The sequence below is a fragment of the Lutra lutra genome, chromosome 9, assembly GCF_902655055.1.
Source record: "Lutra lutra chromosome 9, mLutLut1.2, whole genome shotgun sequence".
Classification (NCBI taxonomy): Eukaryota; Metazoa; Chordata; class Mammalia; order Carnivora; family Mustelidae; genus Lutra; species Lutra lutra.
Genome location: NC_062286.1, coordinates 91,582,153 through 91,603,390, shown reverse-complemented (window position 1 = coordinate 91,603,390; position 21,238 = coordinate 91,582,153). Strand labels below are relative to the sequence as shown.

General features: G+C 38.1%; 1 protein-coding gene across 1 annotated transcript in view; it reads right to left on the bottom strand.

The window, feature by feature from the left end:
• The window catches only part of LOC125109845 (uncharacterized), a 234,701-nt gene that overhangs the window by 137,810 nt on the left and 75,653 nt on the right, over positions 1-21,238 (bottom strand). The window contains exon 3 of the mRNA XM_047746954.1: positions 19,914-19,920. Within this exon, the coding sequence (XP_047602910.1) occupies positions 19,914-19,920 (7 nt within the window). The remainder of the gene's footprint in view (positions 1-19,913; positions 19,921-21,238) is intronic.

Below are 21,238 nucleotides of genomic sequence, written 5' to 3'. Positions count from 1 at the left end.
TAAAAAAATTAGAAATAAATGCATCTTACACATTTTGAGATTTTGTGTTTCTATTAACATGCCATTTAAAAATTTTTCTTATTTTACCTGTGATTTCTTCAATTCATGTTTATTTTGCAGTGTGTTACTTAATTTGCAAATATTTGGGGGCTTTCTAATATTTTAGTGTCAGTGATTTCAAATTTAATTCTGTCCTGGTCATAGAACATATATTGTACTATTTTTTAAATTTAATTATTAACATTTAACTATGTGGTTTAGGATATGGTTTATCTAGGTGAATATTCCACATGAACATACAAAAAGATTCATATTCTGCAGTTGTTGGGAATAGTGTTCTATGGATTACAATTATATAAAATTTGTTGAGTGTATTGTTCAGATCTTCATTTTTACTGTGTTCTCATCTACTTGTCCTTATATTTGTTTATCATTTCAATTCTGCCAACTCTTGCTTCATTAGTTTAAAGCTCTGTTATTATTAGGTACACAATTAATATTGTTGTATCTTCTTGATGAATTGTCTCTTTCATTATGTGGTGTTTCACTTAATCTCTTATAATGATCTTTGTAGTGATACCTAATTTGTCTGACATTGATACCCCCAAAACTTTCTTGTCACTAGTATTTACATAAAATAAGTTTTCTCCATCTTTTTAACTTACTTGTGTCTTTATATATAAGGTGATTACTTATAAGCAGCATACAATTTTTTAATACTAATCATATGTGCCTTTTAAGTTTTTAATATTTATATGGAATATGATTATTGATTCTTAAGTTTTAAACTATTGGTTCTTAATTATAATATTTTAAATTGTGCTTAAGACTACTATTATGAAGTTTCTCTTTTTTTTTTCACTTTCTTTTTTTTTTTTTCAAGGGAGAATTTATAAACATATATTTTTATCCCCAGGGGTACAGGTCTGCGAATCGCCAGGTTTACACACTTCACAGCACTCACCATAGCACATACCTTCCCCAATATCCATTATTATGAAGTTTCTATACCTTCTCATTTGTTCTTTCTTTTTCTTTTCTTTTACTTCTTTTGGATCAGCTTTTTGTTAATCAGTTTTATCACCCCATTGGTTAGAGTCTTTAGCTTTATTTCATTGTCTTAATATTTTAATGGATGATTTTATGATAACATTATATATCCTCTATTCATAAAAAATCTAACTTTGATATTATACCACTCAAAAAATAGGGTGTGAAAAACTTGCTATACTACAATTCAACTACCTCCTTCTTGTCTTTTGTGTTGTTGTTGCCATAGATAGTATTTGTACATCAATCATATAACCCCGCAATGTCATAATTATTTTTACTTTAAGAAATTGCCTTAATTTTAAATTTTAGGTTTAATTTTTAAAAAACATTTACACATACATCTTCCATTTCTATCACTCTTTTCCTTCTATAGATCCAAGTTTCAGGATCTAAAGTATCCTTTGTATGCAATATGCCATGCATTGCATGTCTTGAATTGTTTCTCTGTATGTGAATTTTCTTCTTTGCTTATATCTATTAATTACTTCAAAATGCAACTGGCAATTCATTTGCTCCAGAAATATTTTCCCAATTAACCTAATCTAAACAGTTATTTTGCATATTTTAAGTGAATCAATTCTGTATTCAATTTGTATGAATTTAAATTTTACTTAATTAATTCTCTTCTGTATATATTCCTAGGTCACAGTATGTTCATAAGTTTTCTATCCTCAAATATAACAAGACATTGTGCATGTTGAGCAAATGTTCACTGGCATACATAAACTATAAAATACATCTCAATATGCAGGTATCATAAATCAGTATCATAGGTCTGCTACCTCTGTGATCTGCTGGGCAGAAATATTCATCAGTGTTACAGTTCTGTGTTATATAAAACAGAAAGTCATGAATTAGTGACCTTCAAAATGTCAAAATAATGCTTCAAAATAATGCATCCTGTAATACATTATTAATATTCTAATTTTGTCTGTTGTGGCAAAAGTGAAGTGGCTAACAGAAGTGTTCTAGTCATTTAGTTATGAAAGATACTGTTTCTTCATTATGATAATTGAATTTCACACATTTGGTGCACTTATTCATATTTTTATAAACATTTAACAAGTGAATTATTTGAGAATTATTATAAATTAAAAGCTAAGTATGGGGGCACCTGGGTGGCTCAGTGGGTGAAGCCTCTGCCTTCAGCTCAGGTCATGATCTCATGGTGCTGGGATGGAGCCACACATCTGGCTGTCTGCTCAGGAGGGAGACTGCCCCTCCCCCACCCCACCTACTTCTCTACCTGACTGTGGTCTCTGCCTGTCAAATAAAAAAATAAAATCTTTTAAAAAAAGAAAAAAAAAGTGAAGTCTGAAGCATTCAATGACTCTCAGTATGCAAAATCTGCATAGAAATTGTAGTAATGGGAACTAGAGAAGTAGAAAGAAACATCAATTAGTGTACTATACAAATAAAGTTGCAGATTATCCAGCAGGCCATATTCTGTACACCTATTATATTCAGGGGTTATACTGTTCGGATTCTATTTCCCTGCTTCACCTACTAAATTGGGATCTACACTAGGGCAGCATCTGTATTCTATTAATCTCTTTTCTTAATTCATAGAATGATGTTTGACATAAAATAGGCCCTTATTAATTATGGAACTGAATTAAAAAATGTACATACATCTACCTGGCCAGGTATCTTTTACCCTTTTTTACCCAGATTATATATATATACATATATACATATATGTATATATCTTTATATATATTTATTGTTGCCAATGTACATCTAAATTTATTAGTATGGAAAAAATGTTCACAATGCCTTGCTGAGAGGGAAAACAGGTTTCAAAATATTTAGAGAACCATCTTACCTGTATAAAGGTGTATCCATATATCCATAAGCTAAGAATGCACAGAGATAGGCCTTTTTTAAAATTTATTTATTTTTTTAATAAACATATAATATATTTTTATCTCCAGGGGTACAGGTCTGTGAATCACCAGGTTTACACACTTCACAGCACTCACGATATCACATACCCTCCCCAATGTCCATAATCCCACCGCCCTATCCCAACCCCCCTCCCCCCATCAACCCTAGTTTGTTTTGTGAGATTAAGAGTCACTTATGGTTTGTCTCCCTCCCAATTCCATCTTGTTTCATTTACTCTTCTCCTACCCCCTTAACCTCCCATGTTGCATCTCCACTTCTTCATATCAGGGAGATCATATGATAGTTGTCTTTCTCCGATTGACTTATTTCGCTAAGCATGATACCCTCTAGTTCCATCCACGTCATTGCAAATGGCAAGATTTCATTTCTTTTGATGGCTACATAGTATTCCATTGTGTATATATACCACATCTTCTTTATCCATTCGTCTGTTGATGGACATCTAGGTTCTTTCCATAATTTGGCTATTGTAGACATTGCTGCTATAAACATTCGGGTGCACGTGCCCCTTCGGATCACTACGTTTGTATCTTTAGGGTAAATACCCAGCAGTGCAATTGCTGGGTCATAGGGTAGTTCTATTTTCAACCTTTTGAGGAACCTCCATGCTGTTTTCCAGAGTGGTTGCACCAGCTTGCATTCCCACCAACAGTGTAGGAGGGTTCCCCTTTCTCCGCATCCTCGCCAGCATCTGTCATTTCCTGACTTGTTAATTTTGGCCATTCTGACTGGTGTGAGGTGATATCTCATTGTGGTTTTGATTTGTATTTCCCTGATGCCGAGTGATGTGGAGCACTTTTTCATGTGTCTGTTGGCCATCTGGATGTCTTCTTTGCAGAAATGTCTGTTCATGTCTTCTGCCCATTTCTTGATTGGATTATTTGTTCTTTGGGTGTTGAGTTTGCTAAGTTCTTTATAGATTTTGGACACTAGCCCTTTATCTGATATGTCATTTGCAAATATCTTCTCCCATTCTGTCAGTTGTCATTTGATTCTGTTAACTGTTTCCTTTGCTGTGCAAAAGCTTTTGATCTTGATGAAATCCCAATAGTTGATTTTTGCCCTTGCTTCCCTTGCCTTTAGCGATATTCCTAGGAAGATGTTGCTGCGGCTGAGGTCGAAGAGGTTGCTGCCTGTGTTCTCCTCAAGGATTTTGATGGATTCCTTTCTCACATTGAGATCCTTCATCCATTTTGAGTCTATTTTCGTGTGTGGTGTAAGGAAATGATCCAATTTCATTTTTCTGCATGTGGCTGTCCAATTTTCCCAACACCATTTATTGAAGAGGCTGTCTTTTTTCCATTGGACATTCTTTCCTGCTTTGTCGAAGATGAGTTGACCATAGAATTGAGGGTCTATTTCTGGGCTCTCTATTCTGTTCCATTGATCTATGTGTCTGTTTTTGTGCCAGTACCATGCTGTCTTGATGATGACAGCTTTGTAATAGAGCTTGAAGTCCGGAATTGTGATGCCACCAACTTTGGCTTTCTTTTTCAATATTCCTTTGGCTATTCGAGGTCTTTTCTGGTTCCATATAAATTTTAGGATTCTTTGTTCCATTTCTTTGAACAAAATGGATGGTACTTTGATAGGAATTGCATTAAATGTGTAGATTGCTTTAGGTAGCATAGATATTTTCACAATATTTATTCTTCCAATCCAGGAGCATGGAACATTTTTCCATTTCTTTGTGTCTTCCTCAATTTCTTTCATTAGTACTTTATAGTTTTCTGTGTATAGATTCTTAGTCTCTTTGGTTAGGTTTATTCCTAGGTATCGTATAGTTTTGAGTGCAATTGTAAATGGGATGGACACCTTAATTTCTCTTTAATCTGTCTTGTTGTTGGTGTAGAGAAATGCAACTGATTTCTGTGCATTGATTTTATAACCTGACACTACTGAATTCCTGGACAAGTTCTAGCAGTTTTGGAGTGGAGTCTTTTGGGTTTTCCACATATAGTAGTATCATATCATCTGCGAAGAGTGATAGTTTGACTTCTTCTTTGCCGATTTGGATGCCTTTAATTTCCTTTTGTTGTCTGATTGCTGAGGCTAGGACTTCTAGTACTATGTTGAATAGCAGTGGTGATAATGGACATCCCTGTCGTGTTCCTGACCTTAGCAGAAAAGCTTTCAGTTTTTCTCCATTGAGAATGATATTTGCGGTGGGTTTTTCATAGATGGCTTTGATAATATTGAGGTATGTGCCGTCTATCCCTACACTTTGAAGAGTTTTGATCAGGAAGGGATGCTGTACTTTGTCAAATGCTTTTTCAGCATCTATGGAGAGTATCATATGGTTCTTGTTCTTTCTTTTATTAATGTGTTGTATCACATTGATTGATTTGCGGATGTTGAACCAGCCTTGCAGCCCTGGAATAAATCCCACTTGGTCGTGGTGAATAATCCTTTTAATGTACTGTTGAATCCTATTGGCTAGTATTTTGGCGAGAATTTTTGCATCTGTGTTCCTCAAGGATATTGGTCTGCAGTTCTCTTTTTTGATGGGATCCTTGTCTGGTTTTGGGATCAAGGTGATGCTGGCCTCATAAAATGAGTTTGGAAGTTTTCCTTCCATTTCTATTTTTTGGAACAGTTTCAGGAGAATAGGAATTAGTTCTTCTTTAAATGTTTGGTAGAATTCCCCCGGGAAGCCGTCTGGCCCTGGGCTTTTGTTTGTTTGGAGATTTTTGATGACTGTTTCAATCTCCTTACTGGTTATGGGTCTGTTGAGGCTTTCTATTTCTTCCTGGTTCAGTTGTGGTAGTTTATATGTCTCTAGGAATGCATCCAATTCTTCCAGATTGTCAAATTTGTTGGCGTAGAGTTGCTCATAGTATGTTCTTATAATTGTCTGTATTTCTTTGGTGTTCGTTGTGATCTCTCCTCTTTCATTCATGATTTTATTTATTTGGGTCCTTTCTCTTTTCTTTTTGATAAGTCTGGCCAGGGGTTTATCAATCTTATTAATTCTTTCAAAGAACCAGCTCCTAGTTTCATTGATTTGTTCTATTGTTTTTTTGGTTTCTATTTCATTGATTTCTGCTCTGATCTTTATGATTTCTCTTCTCCTGCTGGGTTTAGGCTTTCTTTCTTGTTCTTTCTCCAGCTCCTTTAGGTGTAGGGCTAGGTTGTGTACCTGAGACCTTTCTTGTTTCTTGACAAAGGCTTGTACCGCTATATATTTTCCTCTCAGGACTGCCATTGTTGTGTCCCACAGATTTTGAACCATTGTGTTTTCATTATCATTTGTTTCATGAATTTTTTCAATTCTTCTTTAATTTCCTGGTTGACCCATTCATTCTTTAGAAGGATGCTGTTTAGTCTCCGTGTATTTGGGTTCTTTCCAAATTTCCTCTTGAGATTGAGTTCTAGCTTCAGAGCATTGTGGTCTGAAAATATGCAGGGAATGATTCCAATCTTTTGATAACGGTTGAGACCTGATTTAGGACCAAGAACGTGATCTATTCTGGAGAATGTTCCATGTGCACTAGAGAAGAATGTGTATTCTGTTGCTTTGGGATGAAATGTTGTGAATATATCTGTGATGTCCATCTGGTCCAGTTTGTCATTTAGGGCCTTTATTTCCTTGTTGATCTTTTGCTTGGATGATCTGTCCATTTCAGTGAGGGGAGTGTTAAAGTCCCCTACTATTATTGTATTATTGTCGATATGTTTCTTTGATTTTGTTATTAATTGGTTTATATAGTTGGCTGCTCCCACGTTAGGGGCATAGATATTTAAAATTGTTAGATCTTCTTGTTGGATAGTTCCTTTGAGTATGATATAGTGTCCTTCCTCATCTCTTATTATAGTCTTTGGCTTAAAATCTAATTGATCTGGTATAAGGATTGCCACCCCAGCTTTCTTCTGATGTCCATTAGCATGGTAAATTCTTTTCCACCCCCTCACTTTAAATCTGGAGGTGTCTTCAGGTTTAAGATGAGTTTCTTGTAGGCAACATATAGATGGGTTTTGTTTTTTATCCATTCTGATACCCTGTGTCTTTTGATTGGGGCATTTAGCCCATTAACATTCAGGGTAAGTATTGAGAGATATGAATTTAGTGGCATTGTATTGCCTGTAAGGTGACTGTTATTGTATATTGTCTCTGTTTCTTTCTGATCTACTACTTTTAGGGTCTCTCTTTGCTTAGAGGACCCGTTTCAATATTTCCTGTAGAGCTGGTTTGTTATTTGCAAATTCTTTCAGTTTTTGTTTGTCCTGGAAGCTTTTAATCTCTCCTTCTATTTTCAATGATAGCCTAGCTGGATATAGTATTCTTAGCTGCATGTTTTTCTCGTTTAGTACTCTGAATATATCATGCCAGCTCTTTCTGGCCTGCCAGGTCTCTGTGGATAAGTCTGCTGCCAATCTAATATTTTTACCATTGTACGTAACAGACTTCTTTTCCCTGGCTGCTTTCAGGATGTTCTCTTTGTCCCTAAGACTTGTCAATTTTAATATTAGGTGACGGGGTGTGGACCTATTCTTATTGATCTTGAGGGGGGTTCTCTGAACCTCCTGGATTTTGATGCTTGTTCCCTTTGCCATATTGGGGAAATTCTCTCCAATAATTCTCTCCAATATGCCTTCTGCTCCCCTCTCTGTTTCCTCTTCTTCTGGAATCCCAATTATTCTAATGTTGTTTTGTCTTATGGTGTCACTTATCTCTCGAATTCTCCCCTCGTGATCCAGTAGCTGTTTGTCCCTCTTTTGCTCAGCTTCTTTATTCTCTATCATTTGGTCCTCTATATTGCTAATTCTTTCTTCTGCCTCATTTATCCTAGCCGTCAGAGCCTCCATTTTTGTTTGCACCTCATTAATAGCTTTTTTGATTTCAACTTGGTTAGATTTTAGTTCTTTTATTTCTCCAGAAAGGGCTTTTATGTCTCCCGAGAGGGTTTCTCTAATATCTTCCATGCCTTTTTTGAGCCTGGCTAGAACCTTGAGAATCGTCATTCTGAACTCTGGATCTGACATATTACCAACATCTGCATTGATTAGGTCCCTAGCCTTTGGTACTGTCTCTTGTTCTTTTTTTTGTGGTGAATTTTTCCGCCTTGTCATTTTGTCCGGATAAGAGTATATGAAGGAGCAAGTAAAATACTAAAAGGGTGGCAACAACCCCAGGAAAATATGCTTTAGCCAAATCAGAAGATATCCCAAATTATGAGGGGGGAGAAAGGGGATAAAAAGAGGTTCAGAAAGAAAGAAAAAAAATTTAAAAAAGAAAACCAATAAAGAAAAAGTATAAAAAGGAAAAAAATATATATATATTAGATAAACTAGTTAAAAATGTTAAAAAAGAAAAGGGTAAAAGTTAAAAAAATTTAGCAGAAGAAGAAAAAAAAATTGAAAAAGAAAAGAAAAAAAAATAATTTAACTGCAAGGCTAAAGAATCATGGGGAGAAAGCCATGAGTTTCGTGCTTTGCTTTCTCCTCCTCTGGAATTCTGCCGCTCTCCTTGGTATTGAAACTACACTCCTTGGTATGTGAACTTGGTCCTGGCTGGGTTTCTTGCTGATCTTCTGGGGGAGGGGCCTGTTGTAGTGATTCCTAAGCGTCTTTGCCCCAGGCGGAGTTGCACTGCCCTTACCCGGGGCCAGGCTGAGTAATCCGCTCCTGTTTGCTTTTGGGAGCTTTTGTTCCCTGAGCGCTTTCCGTAGAGTTCCGGAGGACGGGAATGAAGATGGTGGCCTCCCAGTGTCCGGCCCGGAGGAGCCGAGAGCCCGGGGCCCCACTCCTCAGTGCGCCCCCAGAGAACAGTGCCCAGTGACTCCCACCACCCTGGCTTCTGGCCGCACTCCGAGGTGACCGAGCCTGCGACCGGTTCAAGGTAACCCCGAGCTGAGAGTTACTCCTCTGCTCTGTCTCTGTAGCGGCTTCCCCGTTCTAATACCTGTGAGCTCTGCGACACTCAGACACCCCCAATCCTTCTGTGACCCTGCGGGACCTGAGGCCACACTGACCCCGCGTGGGCTTCACCCCAGTTAAGCCTCTGGAGCGATGTCCCTCAGCGGAACAGACTTTTAAAAGTCCTGATTTTGTGCTCTGTTTCTCCACCGCTCCCCGGGAGCTGGCTCCTCCCCCCGTGGTCTATCTTCCCGTCGCTTTGGATTCACTTCTCCGCCAGTCCTACCTTGCAGAAAGTGGTTGATTTTCTGTTTCTGGAATTGCTGTTCTTCTTCTCTTCGATCTCCCATTGGATTTGTAGGTGTTTGTAATCTTTAGATAAGCTATCTAGCTGATCTCCCGCTACCTGAAGTAGTCTCAGCCTGCTACTTCTCTTCCATCTTGACTCCTCCACTATCAATTGTTTGGAGATTTTTGATGACTGTTTCAATCTCCTTACTGGTTATGGGTCTGTTCAGGTTTTCTATTTCTTCCTGGTTCAGTTGTGGTAGTTTATATGTCTCTAAGAATGCATCCATTTCTTCCGGATTGTCAAATTTGTTGGCATAGAGTTGCTCATAGTATGTTCTTATAATTGTCTGTATTTCTTTGGTGTTAGTTGTGATCTCTCCTCTTTCATTCATGATTTTATTTGGGTCCTTTCTCTTTTCTTTTTTTTTTTTAATTTTTTAAATTTATTTTCAGCGTAACAGTATTCATTGTTTTTGTACCACACCCAGTGCTCCATGCAATCCGTGCACTCTCCAATACCCACCACCTGGTTCCCCCAACCTTCCAACCCACCCTTCAAAACCCTCAGATTGTTTTTCAGAGTCCATAGTCTCTCATGGTTCACCTCCCCTTCCAATTTCCCTCAACTCCCTTCTCCTCTCTAACTCCCCTTGTCCTCCATGCTATTTGTTATGCTCCACAAATAAGTGAGACCATATGATAATTGACTTTCTCTGCTTGACTTATTTCACTCAGCATAATCTCTTCCAGTCCCGTCCATGTTACTACTAAAGTTGGGTATTCATCCTTTCTGATGGAGGCATAATACTCCATAGTGTATATGGACCACTTCTTCCTTATTTATTCATAGCAACAATGGCCACGGTTGCCAAACTGTGGAAAGAACCAAGATGCCCTTCAACGGACGAATGGATAAGGAAGATGTGGTCTCTTTTCTTTATGATAAGTCTGGCCAGGGGTTTATCAATCTTATTAATTCTTTCAAAGAACCAGCTCCTAGTTTCGTTGATTTGTTCTATTGTGTTTTTGGTTTCTATTTCATTGATTTCTGCTCTTATCTTTATGATTCCTCTTCTCCTGCTGGGTTTAGGCTTTCTTTCTTGTTCTTTCTCCAGCTCCTTTAGGTGAAGGGTTAGGTTGTGTACTTGAGACCTTTCATGATTCTTGAGAAAGTCTTGTGCCGCTATATATTTTCCTCTCAGGACTGCCTTTGTTGTGTCCCACAGATTTTGAACCGTTGTGTTTTCATTATCATTTGTTTCCATGAAATTTTTCAATTCTTCTTTAATTTCCTGGTTGATCCATTCATTCTTTAGAAGGATGCTGTTTAGTTTCCATGTATGTGGGTTCTTTCCAAATTTCCTCTTGAGATTGAGTTCTAGCTTCAGAGAGTTGTGGTCTGAAAATATGCAGGGAATGATCCCAATCTTTTGATACCGGTTGAGACCTGATTTAGGACCAAGAATGTGATCTATTCTGGAGAATGTTCCATGTGCACTAGAGAAGAATGTGTATTCTGTTGCTTTGGGATGAAATGTTCTGAATATATCTGTGATGTCCATCTGGTCCAATGTGTCATTTAAGGCCTTTATTTCCTTGTTGATCTTTTGCTTGGATGATCTGTCCATTTCAGTGTGGGGAGTGTTAAAGTCCCCTACTATTATTGTATTCTTGTCGATGTGTTTCTTTGATTTTGTTATTAATTGGTTTATATAGTTGGCTGCTCCCACGTTAGGGGCATAGATATTTAAAATTGTTAGATCTTCTTGTTGGACAGATCCTTTGAGTATGATATAGTGTCCTTCCTCATCTCTTATTATAGTCTTTGGCTTAAAATCTAATTGATCTGATATAAGGATTGCCACCCCAGCTTTCTTCTGATGTACATTAGCATGATAAATTGTTTTCCACCCCCTCACTTTAAATCTGGAGGTGTCTTCGGGTCTAAAATGAGTTTTTTGTAGGCAACATATAGACGGTTTTTTTTTTAAACCCATTCTGATACCCTGTGTCTTTTGATTGGGGCATTTAGCCCATTAACATTCAGGGTAAGTATTGAGAGATATGAATTTAGTGGCATTGTATTGCCTGTAAGGTGACTGTTATTGTATATTGTCTCTGTTTCTTTCTGATCTACTATTTTTAGCGTCTCTCTTTGCTTAGAGGACCCCTTTCAATATTTCCTGTAGAGCTGGTTTGGCGTTTGCAAATTCTTTCAGTTTTTGTTTGTCCTGGAAGCTTTTAATCTCTCCTTCTATTTTCAATGATAGCCTAGCTGGATAGAATATTCTTGGCTGCATGTTTTTCTCATCTAGTGCTCTGAATATATCATGCCAGCTCTTTCTGGCCTGCCAGGTCTCTGTGGATAAATCTGCTGCCAATCTAATATTTTTACCATTGTATGTTACAGATTTTTTTTCCTGGGCTGCTTTCAGGATCTTCTCTTTGTCACTAAGACTTGTAAATTTTACTATTAGGTGACGGGGTGTGGATATATGCTTGTTGATTTTGAGGAGGGTTCTCTGCACCTTCTGGATTTTGATCCTTGTTCCATTTGCCATATAGGGAAATTCTCTCCATAATTCTCTCCAATATACCTTCTGCTCCCCTCTCTCTTTCTTCTTCTTCTGGATTCCCAATTATTTTAATGTTGTTTTGTCTTATGGTGTCCCTTATCTCTCGAATTCTCCTCTCGTGGTCCAGTAGCTGTTTGTCCCTCTTTTGCTCAGCTTCTTTATTCTCTGTCATTTGGTCTTCTATATCGCTAATTCTTTCTTCTGCCTCATTTATCCTAGTGGTGAGAGCCTCCATTTTTTATTGCACCTCATTAATAGCCTTTTTTTAAATTTCAACTTGGTTAAATTTTAGTTCTTTTATTTCTCCAGAAAGGGCTTTTATATTTTCCGAGAGGGTTTCTCTAATATCTTCCATGCCTTTTTCAAGTCCGGCTAGAACCCTGAGAATCACCATTCTGAACTCTAGATCTGACATATTATCAATGTCTGTATTGATTAGGTCCCTAGCCTTTGGTACTGCCTCTTGTTCCTTTTTTTGTGGTGAATTTTTCTGCCTTGTCATTTTGTCCAGATAAGAGTATATGAAGGAGCAAGTAAAATACTAAAAGCGTGGCAAAGACCCCAGGAAAATACGCTTTAACCAAATCAGAAGAAATCCCAAATCGTGGGGGGGAGAAAGGGGATAAAAAGAGGTTCAGAAAAAAAAAGAAACAATTAAAAAAAGAAATTGAATAAAGAAAAAACATAAAAAAGAAAAAAAGTATATATTGGGTAAACTAGTTAAAAAACGTTAAAAAAGAAAAGGGTAAAAGTTAAAAAAATTTAGCAGCAGAAGAGAAAAAATTGAAAAAGAAAAAAATATTAAATTATCTGCAAGACTAAAGAATCATGGGGAGAAAGCCATAAGTTCCGTGCTTTGCTTTCTCCTCCTCTGGATTCTGCTGTTCTCCTTGATATTGAACCTGCACTCCTTGGTAGGTGAACTTGGTCCTGGCTGGATTTCTTGTTGATCTTCTGGGGGAGGGGCCTGTTGTAGTGATTCTCAAGTGTCTTTGCCCCAGGCGGAATTGGGCTGCCCTTACCAGGGGCCCGGCTGAGTAATCAGGTGGGGTTTGCTTTCAGGAGCTTTTGTTCCCTGATCGCTTTCCGTAGAGGTTCAGAGGATGGGAATGAAAACGGCAGCCTCCCAGTCTCCAGCCTGGAGGAGCCAAGAGCTCAGGGCCCAACTCCTCAGTGTGCCCTCAGAGAACAGCGCCCAATTACTCCTGTCTCCCTGGCCTCCAGCCGCGCTCCAAGCTCACCCAGCCTGCGACCGGTTCAAGGTAACCCTGACCTGAGAGCTCACTCCTCGGCTCTGTCTCTGTAGCCAGCTTCCCCGTTCTAATACCTGCAAGCTCTGTGACACTCAGACACCCCCAATCCTTCTGTGACCCTGCAGGACCTGAGGCCACGCTGACCCCACGTGGGCTTCACCCCGGTTTAGCCACTGGAGCGATGTCCCTCAGTGGAACAGACTTTTAAAAGTCCTGATTTTGTGTTCTGTTGCTCTGCCGTTTGCTGGGAGTCAGCCTCTTCCCCCGCGGTCTATCTTCCCGTCGCTTTGGATTCACTTCTCAGCCAGTCCTACCTTTCAGAAAGTGGTTGATTTTCTGTTTCTCGAATTGCTGTTCTTCTTCTCTTCGATCTCCTGTTGGATTTGTAGGTGTTTGCAATCTTTAGATAAGCTATCTAGCTGATCTCCTGCTACCTGAAGTAGTCTCAGCCTGCTACTTCTCCGCCACTTGACTCCGCCCCACAGAGATAGGCCTTTAAGGATAGTAAATAAGGTGTCATTTCTAGATGATTTTCACTAAGATCTCCATATTTTTTCACATTGTCTGACTCTTTTCATGGTGAGCCCAGGTTAACTTTATAACAGTGAAACAGTTTTCAAAATGTAAGTAGGATATAAATTGAACCAGGAAGACTCAGGTCCCAGGCCTGCTCCCTACTTCTGTGGCAAACTACTCATCTAAGTTGAAATTTAATCATATAAGAGAAAACAAATGAAATAGATCTGTCCTTTTAACATTCTGGTATTGCTTTGAAGACCACCATGGGTATGACCTGGGCACAAAACTCAGGCATGACTTTTGTTTGGTTTAATTTTTACTTTCAGTCCTCATTGTGTTCCATCAATAGGGAAATTAATCCTGTCTTTTCCTGGAGTTTCACATCCTTGCCCCCACAAAGTTTTATGTGAGTTCTGGCATCTTACACAGTGTTAAGGTTTGGGGTTTGCTGGGAACAGGTGAGACTGTCACTGGTTGGGGGTCCAGAGACATAGCCAATGGGATGTCCATTCCACTGGCCCAGAGTGGGTGCCCCCACAAAGTTTTATGTGGGTTCTGGCATCTTACACAGTGTTAAGGTTTGGGGTTTGCTGGGAACAGGTGAGACTGTCACTGGTTGGGGGTCCAGAGACATAGCCAATGAGATGTCCATTCCACTGGCCCAGAGTGGGTCTCTCCTACTTACAGATAACATTTGGGGTGCCAGGTATTTTGCAAATCTTCTAATAGCCCTGCCTTTGCAAGCCACATTTTCTCTCTTAGTTCTTGCTCACACACAGATTCAGGGTCCAGAACCTGGGCTGGGAAACTCCTCTGCTTTCAGAATCAGTATTTGTCCTCCTTTCTGCTCAGAACCCAACAGGGGCACTTCCTTTTCTGGGGAAGGGGTAGCAAAAGCTTGATTGCCCTGGTCCTCATCCCTCACCTGCCTTGCCAAGACATGTTATCTATACTATGGAATCCTCTCCAGCTCTGGGACTCATAAATATCTTCTCTTTTACATCTTGTACCTAACTGAGTGAAGTAAAAATGTACAGGAATAAAAGGGAAACAAAACCCAGAGGTATTTTGAAATATTTTCTTGACCTTTGTGAAAATGCTGTGATCCTAGGAGAGTATGCAGAGTGGACATAGACTAAATAGAAGACAGTCTACCAGCCTTGTCAATAGGGTTCTGAGGGGCATTAGATACTAATGTCCTAAAACATCCATTGAATGTAATAAATTATCTCCTTTCTCTTGCACCTAGAGTGATATTAGCCATACCTGCTCCTTTTGGGAATTGAGAAAATTAGTTACTCAAAACAGCCCCTCAGGGGACTCATTCTGCCCCTGAACTTGTTGGGAAAGACCCACAAGACTGCTAACTGTGTTGAAATTCAGATTCTTAACTAAGAAGATTGTCTTAACTAAGAAGATAGTAAAAAAGTGTAGATGTCTACCCCAGAAATGAAGGATCAAGGAAAACGTTCTCAGGAGTGAGTGCCAGGTATGAGAATGATTGGCAGGAATCTTGAATTCAATAGAATGTGATAATGCCAGTCCTGTATTAATGAGGGGGTGAGGCTTTGGGACTGTGAAGAACAGAAGCTTGGAATACTCTGAAAGCAGGAACAGGAAATAGGAATTATTTTGGTTATTGTTGTTTCAATGTCTTAAGAGGATATGAAAATACCCTGGACCCAAAATTGTGGCATGCTACAAAGCTATCCCTAGTGTTCCATATTTTAAAGGGAAGTGCAGAGATTACAGTCAAGATTACCAAGTAAAGAGGAAGTATGGCCCCAGTTAACTGTCCTCCTCCAACATTTCCTTAACTTCAGACACTCAGTTTGATTTTCCATAAAAATAGAAGCTGCCCTTTGTCTTGTAAGGTTGTGGGGTGAGTCAAATGAAGCAGATGTAAAGAGTCTAGGATAGTGTCTGGCATATAATAGATCCTCAGTAACTGCCAGCCATCATTATTTCTCTTGGTTTTACTTTAGTTGCTCCACAGTGAGACAAGTATACCGACTGTCTTAAGAAATAAAAATATAAACTATGAAAATGCCTCATCTTTTCCACTTTTCTAGCCTTTGGAGAACTACTCAAATGATAAGAACTGGTGGTTAAAAAGAGGGAAAGAGAGTGTTGCCTGGGTGGCTCAGTCTGTTAAGGGTCTGCCTTTGGTTCAGGTCATGATCCCAAGATCCTGGGATCCAGCCCAGCATTGGGCTCCCTGCTCAGCCGGAGGCCTGCTTCCCCCTCTCCCTCTGCCTGCCCCACCCCCCACCCCCACTCATGCTCTCTCTCATGGTCACTCTCAAATAAATAAAATCTTTAAAAAAAAATCTATCTCCTTAACAAAGAGAGAGCGAGAGAGAGAGAGAATGACAAGGTTACAGAATCTATGGCTTTCCTGAGAAGCATAAGGAGCTATTTTTTCTCTTCCCATTTGCTTAATGGGATGAATAAATAAATTCATTGTTTATCTATTTTATTAGGGGAGAAAATGGGAAGTGTGGGTAATTGTTTTTCTTGTGTGGTGCGTGTAATTCTACTTTTGTAAAGTGCTGATCCTGGTCAATTCTGAATACCTTTAATTTTGAAAGATTCTATTTTCTTCTGGAATTCTCTTGTGCCCACAAAGTTAGTAATGGAGTATCATTTCAATAATATCCTGTGGTGAGAACATAACAAATAAAAACACGTTGACTTTGAAATAAATATACATCTGGTGTAAAGAATGATTCAACTAAAAGTACACATTGGTTTTCCTAACAGATAAGACTTTGGGAAGATATGTATTTTAGTTTAAAATACTCTAGTTTGAGTTTGGTTGTACCATAGCTTACATAATACTAATTAGATGCTGGCTTAGAAATATGTGTTAGCCATAAAATTTTGGCTAGATTCATGTCAGAAATCTGATCGGGCAAAGACCAACATGTTTAGAATCTTGAGGAAAAACATATTATGTACCAGGTAGTAAAATTGTTCCATGATGAAACAATAAAATTGTTCCGTGAAGAATCTGAGCATTGCTAGGTTCAGAGTGACTAGATTGAGGCTTTATTTCTTAAATATTTAACTGAGCTCTATGGTGGTCTATGACACCCAGCTCTCTGAGCCAGAATTTCTAATAAAACCAAATGTAGAAAGCATCCATCTTACAAATATTATCTTAAATTTCTTCTGATAAAAATAATGGAGATTATTTAATGCAATAGATTTATAATGCTTGCTTTGGAAGCTTAGAAAACCTCCTACTTTATAAACTATTTTATATTGGTTATTTACTGTTAATAGATATCTAGATATATGATTTTAACTGCTGTATTTAAACTAAGGAAGTAATACACTTATTGAATACCTATTATGTATTCAAATAATTCAAGTTAATATCGAAAACCATGAAATTATCAAAGCTGTTTTTCTTAATCTGTCCAGAATTTCAATGCTAAATTCACCTTAAAAGTAATAAATATAGGGACACCTGGGTGACTCAGTCAGTTAATCATCTGCCTTCAGCTCAGGTCATGATCCTGGGATCCTGGGATCAAGCCTTGCATCAGGCTCCCTGCTCAGTGGAGATTCAGCTTCTCTCTCTCCCTCTACCCCCCCACTCATGCTTGGTCTCTCTCTCTAGTACTCTCTCTTTCTCTCACAAATAAATAAATAGAATCTTAAAAAAAAATAAGGTAACTTGCTGATTATTCAAAATAGCGTAGACTCATAAGAAGTATGCTCTATTCCCCATCTGCACTCTATATGTGTGGTATGTTCAGAAGTGTTAAGAGGAATGAAATCATGTGGCTGATGTCAGAAGGTGAGGTATGTGTCTGTGGTAAAAGAAAAATGCTCTACGGTGTGTCTCATTACCAACTTCCTATTCCCCTGAAAGTGGTCTTCATCCTGCTTTCCTTCCTGGCCTGCCTGACTTCTGGCTTTTCCAACTGCCCGCCTTCTCATAGGCTCTGGGGTGGGGCTTGAGTACGTTGTCTTGAGTCCAAGTGTTTAGAGAAGGTGTGATTTATCCTTTTGTGGTGCTAGAGCTCAGCTTGCCTTCCCTCTCTGAGAGAGGAGGGAAGAGTCATCTGGCTTCTATTTACTTTTTTTTTTTATCTATAATTTTTATTTTTATTTTTTAAAATTTTTTAAAATTTATTTTCAGTGTAACAGTATTCATTGTTTTTGCACCACACCCAGTTCTGCATGCAATCCGTGCTCTCTCCAATACCCACCACCTGGTTCCCCCAACATCCCACTCCCCGCCCTTTCAAAACCCTCAGATTGTCTATTTACTTTTGATAATTTTGTGCACACAAGAAACACAGAGAGGGTCAAATCTAGATGGGCATCCAGGCAAGACACAGACCAATAGATTATAGCAAGAGAGTGAAGGGGCACCTGAGTGGCATAGTCAGTTGAGATTCTGACTCTTGGTTTTGGCTAGGGTCGTGATATTGGGGTTGTGGGATGAGCCCTGAGTGGGGCTTTGTGCTCAGTGCAGGGTCTGCTCGGGACTCTCTCCCTCTCCCTCTGCCCCTTCCACCACCTCTAAAATAAAGGAATGAATCTCAAAAATAAATAAATAAATAAAGATGATGACACCATCAAGATGGCATCATCTGTATTTCCTAACTTCAGTCCCCCTCACTAGAAGACCCTAGACAATTCATAGACAGAACCTCATTGAGAAAATCCTCATATCCAAGGGTAAGGCTGACAACAGAGACCAAGAAGAGAGCACTAGGTGGGGAAGGGGAGCTGCTACACTCCGATGGTGTTTTCCCTCCCCCAGGCCAGCACAGAGCCACATCAAGATCCCCCTGGGCCTACAGTTTCTCCAGTGGGAGAGAATCTAGGTGAACAACAAGCTCCCCTGGCATTCTGGGATGCTTCCCAAGAGGCCCTCTTAGATCTTGCCTCCTGGAGACACTCAGACGGGAGATAGGGAGAAGGAGATGGGGCTTACCACAGCCAGCACTCAGGTCTGGGTGGATTGCCTTCTTCCTTGCAGCATGCCTGAGCGGAGATCCCAGGGAGTGGCTCTGCAGATCGTGGCCCTATCTGGCAGGGGTTTCAGCTGGCAGTCCAGCTTGGATCCCCAGCCGGCTAATCTAACCAGCCCCAGCAGGGCAGGAAAGCAAATCGGTAGCCCTGCTTCTAGTCCCTCCTAACCAGTAAGCGTGACGAGAGAATCAGGCATGATACAATCAGTAAAGTCATTAACTAGTTAGTGAATTATATTAAAATATATATTATATATTTTATATATTTTTATTTATATATATATTATATATATATTTATATATTATTTATGTAAATAAAATATATATAAAATTTTTATATAAAATAATATATAAATATAAATAATATAAATAAATAATATAAAATATATAAAATATAAATATCGATATTTATATATAGATAAAAATAAATATAAATATATATAAAATATAAATAATATAAATAAATAAATAATATAAAATATATAAAATAAAAATATAAAAATTGAAAACATTAAAATTTTATATTAAAAATTTTATATAATTTTATATAAAATTTTATATAAAAATAAAACAAAATATATATAAAATTTATATATTTACATATTATATATTTATATATTATATATTATATTAAAATATATATTCAGCCACCAAAAAGAAAAACATTCTACCACTTAAAACAACATGCATAAACCTTGAGGGCATTATACGAGATGACCTAAGTCAGAGAGAAAAACAAATCCTGTATAATTTCACTTATATGTGGAATGTGAAACAACAGATTTTATAGAAAAGAGAACAGTTTGTTGATTGCTGATTGCCAGGGGTGAGGGTGGAGTGGGATGGGGGAAATGGGTTAAGGTGGTCAAAAGCTATACATTTCAATTTATAAGATTTTGAAAAGGTCTGGGGATCTAATGTATTACACGGTGACTCTAGTTAACCATATTGTATCATACATTTGAAAGTTGCCAGGAGAGCAAATCTTCAAAGTTCTTAACACACGCACCCATACGCACACACACACAATCACAAGTGCAGGGAGTGATGGATGTGTTAACTAATCTTACTGTAATAATTTCACAATATATATGAAATCATCACACTGTACACACATAACACTGTTTATCTCCCTCTCCTTTTTTCAAACTCACTTTGGGTTCTGAGTTTATTTACTGAAATACAGCACCAGGAGGTAGCAGTCATTGAGGCTCTTTTAGAGGTTTAGAGGTTGCCTATCATGGAGTTCTTGTTATTTACATAGTTGAGGAAGACTCCTGGTTTTTGCACACTTGTGTCGTTCTCTCTTCTGGAATGTAGGTTGAACAGAGTGAGGCTCTTCAAATGAGGAGAATATGGCAGACCTGATAGGACTTTTTTCCCAATGTTGGGTTTCACAAAGACTGTAGCTTCCTGCTTGGGGGTGCATTCTTATATTATATGTCAATTAAATCTCAATAAAGCTGGAAAAAGTGTCTGTAATGTGTATTTCAATAATAAACTCAGTACCCAAAGTGTGTGTGAAAAAAGGAGAGGGAGGAGAGCTAGTTTATGTGTGTGCTCAATGGCTAGAGAATTACTAATAAGTATTTCATTAGATCATAAAAAAAGAGAGATGAGAATATATCCAGGATGAGACTGATTCTAGTATTCTCATTTAATTTAGATTAATGGTAAAATCTTTCACAAGGAAATTATCTCCCTTTTACCCAGTCCTTTATAAAAATTTGTTTCTAATGCAACTGTTTCCTAGAGTCCTGTTGATTTTTATGTATCCATGCTTAAATTACAATGAATATTCTCCTTGTCATCTTCAAAAAAAGCACCATTAGGGGCACTTGGGTGGCTCAGTGTGTTAAGCCTCTGGCTTGGGCTCAGGTCATGATCTCAGGGTCCTGGGATTGAGCCCAGCATCCAGCTCTCTGCTGGGTGGGGAGCCTGCTTCCCCTTCCACCTCTGCGTGCCTCTCTGCCTACTTGTGATCTCTCTCTCTCTCTGTCAAATAAATAAATACAATCTTTAAGGAAAGAAAAGGGAAAAAAGAAAAGCACCATTAATTTGCAGTTTGCTGGGTAGATACTAGGGAGTTTTATCTAGTTTTCATTATACATGATCAAATAAAATAATTCATTGAATGTATTTACATTGAGTGAATAAAGCACTATCTGAAAGTACTCACAGGTTACAGAGGCAATCTCTGAAATAATGTTTCATTCACTAGTGAGAAGTGGTCATGGAACCATTTCTTACAAATACATTTATATGTATTTGTGCATGTAAGTGATACATGATATGTGTATTTGTATATCCCATGGATATGCATGTAAATGTACATAGGTACATAAATAAGAACTCAAAGCAAATTTAAATGAACACAAAAATTTATACAAGGCCAAAAAAATTCAAAGAAGAGGTGACTCAAGAATTCTAATGAAAACACATGCGTGATGAAAAATCTCAAAATGCAAGGAAAAGACAGTCTCTAGTCCATTCTCAGAATTTCATTTAAGATCAGAGTTGAAGGTGTGGCCTTTTCTTTAGAATTGCAATGTGCTTTCCAAACACCTTTCATTTTAATATGACTCTGGGTGATAGTCCCTAAGATTCTAACATTTGGGCACTGTAAACATTATTTTACTCTTGTGTCCCACTGAACAACCTCCAAAAAAAAAAAAAAAAAAGAAAAAAAGAAACTTTGGCAACTAATCTGTAAGGAAAATGAAGTAATCATCATTTTCTATTTCTCTTTGGATTTCTGACACAAGCCTGACAATACTGAGTGAAAATG